Below are 12,332 nucleotides of genomic sequence, written 5' to 3'. Positions count from 1 at the left end.
TTTTAGGAAAGGGCAAATATCAGCCAAGCATAACATTAACAACACTGGTGAATTATAAATGCATGTAGTTACACATTGTAGCCCCAGCTTTAACAGGAAGACTAAGTAGTAAGTACTAGCGAGCTAGCCAACTCTAACTGGTCATCTTGCACCCTCAAATATTACAAGCACAATCATGGCCTTTTTTTTCCATTAAAAAGTCTCATGTGCGGATAAAATATTTGAGAAGGAAAGGATGAAAAGAATTAGGTTATGCAAATCCAAACGGATGCAACAGAGCCTAGTAGGGATTCTGTAAATACATGAACATATCTTGTAATGGCGAGAGCTCAATATTGTTGTTATCCACTTGGTGTCCGCCAGAGGATGCATAAGGATCAGTAACATCATTCCCATTAAATTGCATTCCCCAATCAAAATCCCTGCTCCATGACGATGATGATCTTGGTTGACTTTGGACCTCTCTTTCACATGTCGATGTCACGTGCTCCGAGCAATTACTTGAATCAGTATGTAATCTTGGAACAGAATCAGAAGTATCAAAGTATACATAGTCATTGTTGACGACTTGAGCAGGTGGAGTTTGGTTTCCCCAAGTATGAACCGTGTTCTGGTTGTAATGTGTTAATACATCTGGCTTTTGATCTTCATGCTCTGAGGAGCTTTCAGTAAGGCTATTGTTGTAAACTGAGGACTTGAGCATCGCCTTATCTGTGATACCATTACTTGTCCCTTGTTTTTCAATGAAACCCTTCTTGTTGTAAATTCGACATAAGACCCAATCATCAAGCTGCAAGTGATAATTTGAGCATAGGAATACGTCAGATAAACACTCAATACATCCTAGCAGGAAAAATAATCAGTACTCAAGATATCTGCCCATTTTGCAAAAGTTTCAACATTATACTGTTTCCCACTTTCCCTCCTGATCTAGTGAAAATGTGCTTTTGAGAAAGCGCTAGCTTAAGACTGAGATGCCTAGTATTACAAACTTGGTCGAATTAAACACATCCACTCCAAAGGTAGTCATTTTTTGGCCACCTCACAAGCACATGATTATGAGATATCTAAGTTCGCCTGGAAATTGCTAGCCAATGAATACTAAATTGCTTCTCTAGTAGGGGAATCAAAATCATTGAGTGGCACACGATGTGATGTGATGTCGAAACATGTCTTAGTGACCCATTTATTGTTTCGAATAAATTCGTGTTTTCCAACATTTAAACTGACTGATTATTCAACATTTTCCAATTGCAAGCATCTAATTTCAGTTCATGCTAAATTATAAGCTGTCTTCTATGCCCTAATATAAACTGTGAATATCACATAGTCATCAAGTATAAAAGAGTCATACCCTTGAGTTGCTGCCACTCTTCTTGCGCGCCGATCTATCTACACCGGCAAGTCTATACTCATGCATAATCCAATTAGTCTTCACACCTCTGGGTGCTTTCCCCTCATAAAACACCAAAGCTTTCTTGATCCCAACTGGTTTTGGCTTCCCAATTGGTTTATCCGCCCCTGTAGCTTTCCAATACCCACTCCCCGCAGCTCGATTCGGCCTCGACCCGTTCGGATACTTCCTATCTCTTGGAGAAAAGAAATACCATTCTTTTTCACCATATAGTGCCAAACCTGCCACAGATTCAATTTCAGATTCTACCCAAGTTTTCGAAGCCTGAGCCCTAAAGGCCGAAAATCACCTTAGAAAACATGATTAAAGAGAAATGAATAGATTTATATACCTGGGAGTAGCCATGGATCAAACTTGTATAGGTCAATATCAGCAATAATTGGTACTGAAATTGGTAAAGATGCACATTTACGGCACAAATAGTGCATAACTAATTCTTCATCAGTTGGATGAAATCTGAACCCAGCCGGCAGCTCTAATTCACAACCCTTCATTTTTTTTTTCAAAAATTTCTTGTTCTTGATTTTTCTTCTTCTAATCTGAGTTCTAACAAAATGAGTTCTTGAAACTTAGAACATAACAGAGAAGGGCGTATTTATAAAACAAAGACATAATGCAGTGGACACGTGTCGATACCTAGGCGTGGTTTCGAGAACTACACGTGGTTAATGACCAAACTTTAAAAGCTGACCGCAGCCGAAGAACACAAGTGGACAAAAAAACACGTGTCGGTTTACTAGGATATGGGTTTGTGTCATGGCTTACGTCATGAAGGTGTGAAAACTTAAAATATTCGCTTTTATCAGTCGGCAAAAGTTGTCCCTGGATTTGGATGGGATTTGAGGTTTGAGATCATTGGATGTTTGTGAGCTGGTGGTTTAACGGGGGATAACGTGTACACGTCAATGTCATGCGTATCCACGTACTTGGTAATATCACGATTCACGAATCACGCCTACTTTTTCATTTTTCTTTTCAACGTATATATATCCATCACCAAAGATATTTTCAAGCAGGGCTGTTGCAGGGAGTTGCGGAATTTTATAAGGGATTACTAAAATCCAGGAGGTTGTCTTATTTGGATTTGGTAACCTCGTGGAATTGGTAACTTCCTTGTAGCAATCATGTTTGATAATTATTTTTACTGGTTTTAACTACATGTGTTTTGTTTAAAAGTCTGGACCTATGACTAATCTCATGTAATCATGTGTAGGTGAGGTGATACGTGGAAAGAACTATGGATGTTAACAGGTTACAACATATGAGTTTGAAAAATAAAGGCGTTCTTGCTTGAGAATAAATATTACGAATAAACAGACAAATATGGCGCTGTCATTCCTTTTAAATCAATCGAGAATCATTAACCGGGCGTCTCCAAGTCCATATTATCATCTTCCACAAGTTACCTACCCAACATTTACTGATAGAATAGAATAGAATAAGAATATGTTTATAACCTTATGAGTTCTAGTTCCCGCATTAACACTCACGTTTGCAGCGTTGAGAAATAAGCTGCACAATGTGAAGAAGATACAATCATATACAGACCAAAACAAATTGAATTTACTCAAGTCATGAACTCATAGTGTTGATTTTTCCAACTCTATCCGTACTTGGTTGGTGTGGAGGCTTTAAAATCCTTGGAACTCCAACGCGTTTATATGGTTGGAACTCCAACACGTTTATATGGTTGATTTAACTAAAAAGAGGGACCTTCGGTTATTTTCCAACACCATCACCATCTACTTCGAACTTTGTTGGTGCGGGCTTCAAATTCTTGGAATTCTACCACGTTTACTTGGTTGATTTGAACAAAAAGAGGGGACCTTAGCTGCTATCACATGTTTCGCTGAACTTATTCAATTTCAAGTCAGATGAGTTTATCCGACTAGTAATTAAAAAAATTCTTTGCGTTATATCTCCGCACAATTTTTCAACTCAATTGGTGAAACTCATTGATACTCTCTTTACATTCCTCCAAAACTGACCAATCTGCCCATAGAATTAGCAGAAATGGAACGGTGGGTGCGGAGTGTTAAAGTAACACTCCCGGCAGCCAACTCAAAACTAATTAGCAAGGAGTGGAATCACCATTTCGTATTATATTTGAGGCCTCTTATATTTAAGTTAAAGTTAATTATTTGGCGATGTAGGACTATTGTCCTTCCACACAAAGCCATTCTAGTGCAGGAGTGTGTGCGCTTTCATTCTCAGCCCAACAGGCTCCAAAGTCTATTCTAGGTGCATTAAAGATATTAACAAGCCTCTCTCTTTTTTGCGCTCTTTAAAAAAAATAATTTGCACATCCAACCCTGGAATCTTAGCTTCTCCCTTAAAAGTTAGTCTTATCTTACCCGGAAACTGAAGTATTGACCATCAGGCGTTATGTATTATAAAGAATGAAATAGATCATCGAGCATATTTTTTTTTGAGCGTCTTGTTCGATTAGACCTTATTCCCTTGATAGCGTGGATGTTCTCGCGAATTTTGATTCCTATTTTGATCCATGTTTCCTGAATAGTTTCGTTATAATCTTGGTTATTTCTTGATACTGGTTTCTGAATCGAGAGTTGGTGTATAAGACAACAGTTACAGCTAACCAAATAGTTGTTGATGGAGTGATGGAGGTATATCTTGAGTGTGATGGTTATGAAACCTTCTTCAATGACTATCCACAAAATAGCCTAGATTTTGAAGGATACTTCAGAGTATGAACAATGAAGTGATCCGTCAGTGTTGCTGATGATTTTGTAACCGAGGGGTTGGCGGATTGGTAGTTGTTGATGTTGTGGTATGGTGTTTGACTCTTGTCCCCACCTTCTATGAGCAACTTTTGTCATTGTTGTTGATGTGAAACTTGCATACCCGCATCATGTTGTTGATGATTCACAGAACCTAAGCTATCCTTAGTACTACTAATAAGCTCGTTTAAAAACCTAGAAGGAAAAAACACAAAAGAAAATACTGGTTGACGATTATAGTAATTCTTAAACTGGTTGGCAAAGTTACAACTAATATCTTTGTTCCTTTATTCCAGCTGCTTGTGTGGGATGGAAGTTGTGGTTGTTGGTGATGGTGCGAGCTGAGTTGTTGGTGTAACATCGCATTAGTCGAGAGTAATCAACACCTACGGAATGATCCCAAGATAGGGAATGGTAGAGGCTGTAATCATCGAGCATACTTACCTTTAACATTACATTTATTTTATTATTTATTATTTTTTTTGTTGATAAAAAGCCTTTATTTTCAATTAATAATTTCAAATAAAGGTTACACAGAAGTCCAGTATATTTAGAAATAGGAAAAAAAAGCTTACTTAAGTAGTATATATTCGAATCCGACGGAGAAAGGAGAATAAAAAATTTAAAAACTACAAACAGTAAGTATGATAAACCCGATTAAATCAAAAAAATGGATGGTTTGTAATCTGACGGTTTGATAGATTTTCTTCTCGATTAAGAATTGTTCCATTAAAACAAGAGTAATATTCTCATCATCTTGATTGACAGTTTGAAAATTGTGATACCTCGTAATTGTCGTCGTATTTGGCAACAATTTTAGTTAACAATTAAAGTCTTGAAATGCTTAACAAGAGGAAAAAAAAAGTTTGTTGTTATGTGAAAGTACTGGTTCTTCAATGAATTCTTACAAGTTCAAAAAGATTTTATTCAATTGACAGTTACTTTTTCACTACTTTCATTCCATATGTAGGATTGTCTATCTATGTGGACCAATCTCAAGAAAAATCTATCATATAATATATTTAAACTCAATGAAATGGATCAGATCTCTGTGTCTTTTTGGCACAATATATGTTAAATTGTCTTGGGTATTATTCCAAGCACTATGGTGTGCCATTTCCCTAGTTATCCCCTATTTGGAGCGAAATCCATCCACCGTGGTCTTCCTTGTAGTTTAAGTGTAGCAATATCCCTTAGCTATATTTAAAAGTGTATCACATTTGATGTGGGTTGTAGAGAAGGAAAATCACAGAAACTCAGTTTCTGTATAAATTTCTACTTTATGGAAACTGAGTATCCGTTTGACAAGTGAAACGGGTACTCGGTCTCCGTGACATTTTACACGGAAACTGAGTACCCGTTTCCTAAATTATTTTTTTTAACCTTTTTTCGTTTATACTCCACTAACACCCGATCATAACCATTCATCATTCTCAACGACTCTATCTTCTTTGCCGTCGGATCCCAACGGTTTTCAAAATTTGAGAAAAATGTCTATATAAGGTAACTCTAGTTCTCACATAAGCACGCATTAGACTCATTTTGTACCTTTGTGTTTAACAATTATAGTATCAATTTCTCTATACCATGCATGAAATACAAGTCAATCAATATTAAACATCAATAGAATGGTAGTTTACAAACATTTCATTTAACATAAATCAAGAGATGCATTACAAAACAAGTAATAACCATTGATTTTTCACGACATATATGTCTTAATGTTGTTATTAACTTACATACAAAATACCTAATCAACTTAATATGAACAATTTCATGAAAATAAAATTAAAAAAAAACTTGGAAATCTCAAATTAGAATAACTTACCAATCATGATTTTGTGGATGAAGTTCGAAATTGAAGAATACAATGGAATCACCATTGAGTATAAATCAAACCCTTTTAGTTTCAACCCAAAAATCGCAAGCAATCACCATGAAAATGAAAATGGGGAGAAAATGGTATTTGAGAGGGTTTTGAGAAGAAAAAAGAAGAGTGAAGAAGAAGAAGTGGGAAATCCGAGCGCTTCCTGGATGGTTATACCCCAAAAAAACGGATACTGATATCCCGTTTTGGTCACATCAACGAATTGACTCAAACGGATACTGACACTATTTTCATGGAAACTTAGTTCTGGTTCTGTGTAGCTAAGGGATGGCACATCACTATAGTGAGATTGCCTCGGATCCTTTTCCCTTAGCTTTAAATAATTTGTATCTAAGAGAAATGACACACCATAGTACTTGGCCTTTGCGGTCTTGACTTTTAACTTTAATTTATATAGATATAAGTAGTGAATAGTGATTGGTTTTCAGTGTGTTATTATATTGAATGATAATAATTTTCTTTTATCTTCGTATATACTTCTAGTTTAGTCTTTTATGGTCAGTCGTGAATGGATTTAGAAACTTTTGCATTGATTTGTGACATTATTTCTAGCATCTTTTGCAATACCATTTTTTTTTTTATATGAGGGGGAATTAAGGGATAATCTAAAAAGGTATATACTTCTAATTTAGTCTTTTATGGTCAGTCGTGAATGGATTTAGAAACTTTTGCATTGATTTGTGACATTATTTCTAGCATCTTTTGCGATACCATTTTTTTTTATATGAGGGGGAATTAAGGGACAATCTAAAAAGAAAACTACGAACAAAACAGTTCAGCCATAGATTTAAGAATAAGGAACGATAAAGATCATTAGACAAAATTATTAGAAAACGACCTGGATTAATCTTAAAAAATGCGGGTTAACGGGTGACCCGTGACCAATATAATTATTTCTCCTTTTACTTCGCATCTCAGAGTTATACATGAATTTCTTAAGCTCGATCTCGTTTTAATCAGGTTTTCTTATATGAATTCCTTCACAACCACATACAAAAAACACTCTAGTTATACGTGATCCCCATCCAATAACATATGATGATCTCTTGTGAATTGAAAATCCCAAGATTTTTCCATATTTTTTGTAGTGATTCTCCGCCTCATCGATAAAAAAAAAAATACATGTACTTGACCGGATTTGACAATTTTTCATCACTATGTAAAATTGTATCTTCTTCCATGTTAGTCATTTGTTTGTCGGAGAATATGAAAATCATATGATATTTGAAATGGAGATAAAAAATTTAACCCTAGAAATGAACGTTACGTGGCATAGATACCTGCTAATAATCAAGCTGAGAAGTGATATTTTTCAACGACTATAATATGAAAAGCTTGGAAAATGATGGCACAAATGTGCTAATTAGTGACAGCTAGAGACTGTAGCAAATAATCATGTACCAATTGGTTGAGGTCCTGTCTATTAGAATTAACAATGGACTGTCTGTTACGGGCTAGTGGCCGTGACAAACAATTTTTTGCCCTTGATTATTGCTACATGTTCTCGTAGCGAAAGATGATTATTTTTGTAGAGTTGGTACACAAATTATTCAGAATTCTTGCATAATTGGATACTTGTTTAATCGTATATATATGATCAATTTGTTGAAATTTCAGCTTCATGATCATCATTTAGTTAGCTTAAACTTGATTGTATAATTACCCATATGTTGAAATTAAATAAACCCTAGTATTACCATATTCATATCTGATTTTGGGTATTAGAATATCATGTAAACAACTATACAATATAATTGATTCTCTCACTATTAGCTAAATAGAATCACTAACAACAATTGAAAAGAGAGATAGATGAATGATAGCATGATGCAAAATATTAATACACAAGTTTAGAAGATGAACACAGAAATATCATGAACAATCAAATAGGCTCTCTAACTTAGATTCTATTCATATTTCCTCTTGCTTGACTAACGGCATAATACAAAGAATAAATTAGTGTTTGGGTCATGATTTTTAGTACGTCTTTGAGTTTGGGTCCTAAGTTTGTCTGTTTTAGTATTTGGGTCGTTGACCCGTTAGTCAACGAGGTCAAATAGTAGGTTTTGTCATACCGTTAGTTATACTTAACTTGATCGCTCTTTCTTTCTCGAGAGCATCTTAGCAGGAAACTTCGATCTTAGGTTCTCAATTTTCCCGAGCAACAATCTCATCCTCCAATTCTTCACCTTATTCTAGATACTCTGTCCAGTTCTAATTTGTCTGTGCACTCAATTGATCAACAATATCATCTTCACCAGCAATAAAATGCAGGTAATTAATCTAGTAGATCGTTCTCGACAAACTTGAATTTGAAGATCTAATATCATCATTATAAACACAACACTCAACTCACCGATGAATCACATCACATTAGTAATTTTGAATGGGTGTTCAAAAAAATTCAACATGATTGGAAAATCCTCATTGATTTCCGCTGTAGAAGATGAATTAACATAACCGAGACGAATAAAGAGAAGAAAAAAAATAGTATCGGTCATATCTGGTTTGAGCTTGGATGGAGTTGAATGAGATATAAGATAAACATTTATGAAATTTAGAATTTGATTTTGAGATTTTTTTTCATTATTTTTTTCGACCATCTGTACATAAACTAGAGGGGTGGTGGTTTACACAGACTTTAAACCCATCCCGATCCCCCAGTGACAGAATAAAACTCAAAATAATGGGTTCATGGGGTTTTCGAAATTGAACTGAAGATGTTCGTCAAAATGCCGAATAACTATTTTCAATTTATGGATAAGTGTTGTTTGGATTTGGAACTCACCCTTGATCCTTCTTTCTTACTGACAAAAGGTTCCCATATTATGTTCGTCCATCGATCTTGTTTGAAGAATTGAAGTTTTGACGGAAATTTTAAGTTTTTTCACATTTAATAGCAACCATGGACACACATGTGTGTTCAAGAAGACCAAGTTCAGTATTGCTAACAGCTTGACCTTAGTTGACTAACGAGTCAATGACCCAAACACTAAATTAGATAAACTTAGGACCCAAACGCTAAAGCATTCCAAAACCTACGACCCAAACACTAATTAGATCTAATACAAATTTTGGAATAGATAATCAAAAGGCTAGAAGAGGGTTTAGTCATCACTAATATCTATGTGTCATCCAACCTGTGCATCATTAGTTGGATGACACCTCACTAAGTGAGTCATGCTTAGTCAACTTTGTTAGACCATTGCTCGGACGAACTCGCAAGCGTTGCTATCTCAAACTTGTTTGTCAAGTTTAGTTGCCAAAACTATAAGTCTTGATTTCTAGTCTACTTATACTAAGTCTTGGATTAGGATAATAAGTATGGTTGAGCTCTAGACTCCACGGCGTTCATCAAATGAAGACGAAGAACTACTCGAGGGAACTTGTGGAACTTCATCGACAAAAGGTATGTAGAGACCTGAACTTATCTATCACTCAAAAGTCTATCTACTCTATCTCCTATTTGAGACAAAAGTCGTATTGTTATATAGACTTCAATTATACACATTTGCTATTTCGAGCCGAGTTTATCTCGTTTATCTATTTCTCGAAATATGTGTTGGTAAGCTTTCGCTTTGTACAAGTTCATCTTTACTCGTGACGAAAGTCATGTTGATTATTTCAATAACTTGAAAATCGCTTTGATGAAAATAGTTTGTGGAAAACGATTATTTTAACGTCCTCTAAGAAAGTTTCAATGATTGAAATGAGAGTTTAGAACAAGTAACCATGTTTGGATATAAACATAGTGTGTTCTCACATTTGTCTAAAATTCCAAAACCGGGAACCTAAAGTATGCGTACCCGTACGCGTACTGGCAGTTGTTGGAAATCCGAGGTAAGTATGCGTACCAGTACGCATACTGGCGGAAGTTTCACGTCCGTGAATTTCTGCTAGAGTTTGGAAGTAAAAACAAGCTCAATCCGGTCACTTAAGTATGCGTACTCGTTTGCATACCTAAGAAAGTTACTTTCTAAAATCGGTTTATTCATGAACTAAAACATTTATATAATAATGAATGCAATCTTTGCAAACCGTGTCTATAATGTTCATGAATTGATTCGAGTAAATCAAAATCAATTTTTCTTCGATTGTGTCTTGTATACATCTATGAGATCTAAGCAATTGAACAACTCTCTAACTAGTTCATTTGAGTCATTTGAACTAGTTATGGTGAAGATGAATAAGGTTGATATGAAAGTTCTCATATGGCTAAACATTGGTTAACTATTTTTGAACCAACTAAGTGTACACGTTTAGGTACGGTTACTCAAACCTAAATGAATGTGCATTTCATTTGTGTGTAACAATCTAAGTTCGATATAACGGTTGAAAGATATTAGCTTGAACCTAATCAGGTTTTCATCTAACGGTGAATATTGAATGCTCTTTTACCAAGGTAACTTAGATTGCTAACCCTGATTTGAAATCTATATAAAGGAGAACTCTAGCAACTGGGAAACCTAATCCCTATTGATAGACATATTTTTGTGTCTGAATTTTCCTCAGTGTCTCTATTGCTAGTGCTTGATTTTGTACTTATTATGGTGTTTTTATGTTTGTGTAGGTGTTTTTGGAGAAATACACTTGTGTGGAAAAAGTTGCTTCAAAAGTGCTATTTGGACCCCCGGAGGACACATGTTATTCGGACTCTCAGTTTTGGACAAGGGGCACCTAACTGATAAGGGGCACCCCAGGGAACCAACTGCTAATCGCACCCCATTACTGGTTAAGGGGGCTCCATCTTCTTCCTTGATTTGAAAAGAAAAAAATTGGCGGGAAATTTGGTTTCAACGGTAAAGGATTTATTATCTTTAAGATAAGAATATCTTCTTGCCTTACAAACATGAAGTTTTGAAGAAAAAGGAAGTTATCTTGTATTAAACAAGAAAGATATCCTTAGAAGATTTTATCTTGGATTTTATTCTGCGAATTAAACAAGATATGGGTGTAGTAAAGAAATATATAGAATAAAGAGAAGGAAAAATGCTGAAGATATTTTTAATTAAAAAGAAGAAGATTTTGGAGTTATGGAAGAATATATTTGAGTGATGTGTATTTGTGTGTATAAATAGAGAGATAGAGAGCACATTTGGGGAGAGTTTTTGGGAGATAAAAGAAAATCACTGTTTTATCATTGTTTCTCCCATTTCATCTTTGTAAACACCCTTTGAGCAATAAAACTAAATTTTGAGCGTGTTTCCATGATGATGAGTTAATTCTCGCGCAACCAAGGCAATGGATGAAGCTATCTATGCATGAATGATTGGTAACAATTTTATTTTCTCTAATTTACAATTTATAATTCATTCGATCACCGCTTTTGCGGAGTTCTAGATGTTCACATAATTTTTTTAATTACTTGTGATTCAATTTGATAGATTATACTTTGATTAATTGATTGATAGTCTATTCTTAGGGAATACAATTATTATTTGGGAATATGTTTGATTATGTGTGAATTAAGAAATAAAGGACTTAAAGGATAGTTAGAGTTTTGAAACATATTTGGTATCGTTCATTCATGTGTAATAGTGGAATCTAGTGTCTTGGTTACTTTTAATATCTTGAAATCAATTTTGCAATAAGTTTTCTATTTTTAAGTTTTATAAGTATAAAATCTTTTGCTTTCACAAGTCTCAACGAACTTATTACTACAACTCAATTTGAAATCACATCAATTTTTGGCGCCGCCGACGCGGACTTGTCTTTGGCTAGAGTTTTTAGATTTTTTTTTTTTTAGGTTTTTATTTGTTTTTCATTTTTTTTATTTGTTCTTCTTTACGTTTCTGGGTTTTTGTCTTTTCTTTACAGATTTTGGAATTTGGAGCGAAAGAAAAATTTGCCAAAGCTTTTGGTGAATACTTAAAGATTTGGAGTAAAATCAAAGCGAAAGGAGCGAAAGAAAAGGAGAATAAAAATTAATTAAAAAAAAAAAAGAGAGAGACAATTTTTTTTTTTTTAGAATTTTTTTAGATTATCCTTTTCTTTTGCACTTTATTTTTTGACTTTGGGACTTTATTTTTTTAAACCCTACGGAAGGGTAGTTTAAATATCAATTGTTTGCAGAGAAGGATGACGATTACGATATCGCCTCGGCCCCTCGGGTTCGTACATGACATAGGAGTCGGGGCCCGAGTCGACTTCAGCGGTTCATCCCCCGTATGGTACGGGAGGTAAGTTTGTCGAAACACTCGCGAATCTCCTGTCAGCAAGTTACTGTATTCCTTCGTTTGCATATATGCTGAGGATTTGAAAACGACTGCTTTAATTTCCTAGTAAAGGG

General features: G+C 34.9%; 1 protein-coding gene across 1 annotated transcript; it reads right to left on the bottom strand.

Annotated features, from left to right (window-relative positions):
* Positions 1-1,990, bottom strand: LOC113346409 (NAC domain-containing protein 2-like). The gene is made up of 3 exons (XM_026589937.1): positions 1,746-1,990; positions 1,355-1,635; positions 1-790 (listed from the first exon to the last, which is right to left on the bottom strand). The coding sequence occupies exons 1-3, from the start codon at positions 1,906-1,908 to the stop codon at positions 281-283; spliced, it is 954 nt and encodes a 317-aa protein (XP_026445722.1). The 5' UTR covers positions 1,909-1,990; the 3' UTR covers positions 1-280.
* Between the last annotated feature and the right edge of the window lie 10,342 nt (positions 1,991-12,332).

Source organism: Papaver somniferum, unplaced genomic scaffold (genome assembly GCF_003573695.1).
Source record: "Papaver somniferum cultivar HN1 unplaced genomic scaffold, ASM357369v1 unplaced-scaffold_99, whole genome shotgun sequence".
Classification (NCBI taxonomy): domain Eukaryota; kingdom Viridiplantae; phylum Streptophyta; class Magnoliopsida; order Ranunculales; family Papaveraceae; genus Papaver; species Papaver somniferum.
This window is presented reverse-complemented; position numbering and strand designations above follow the sequence as displayed.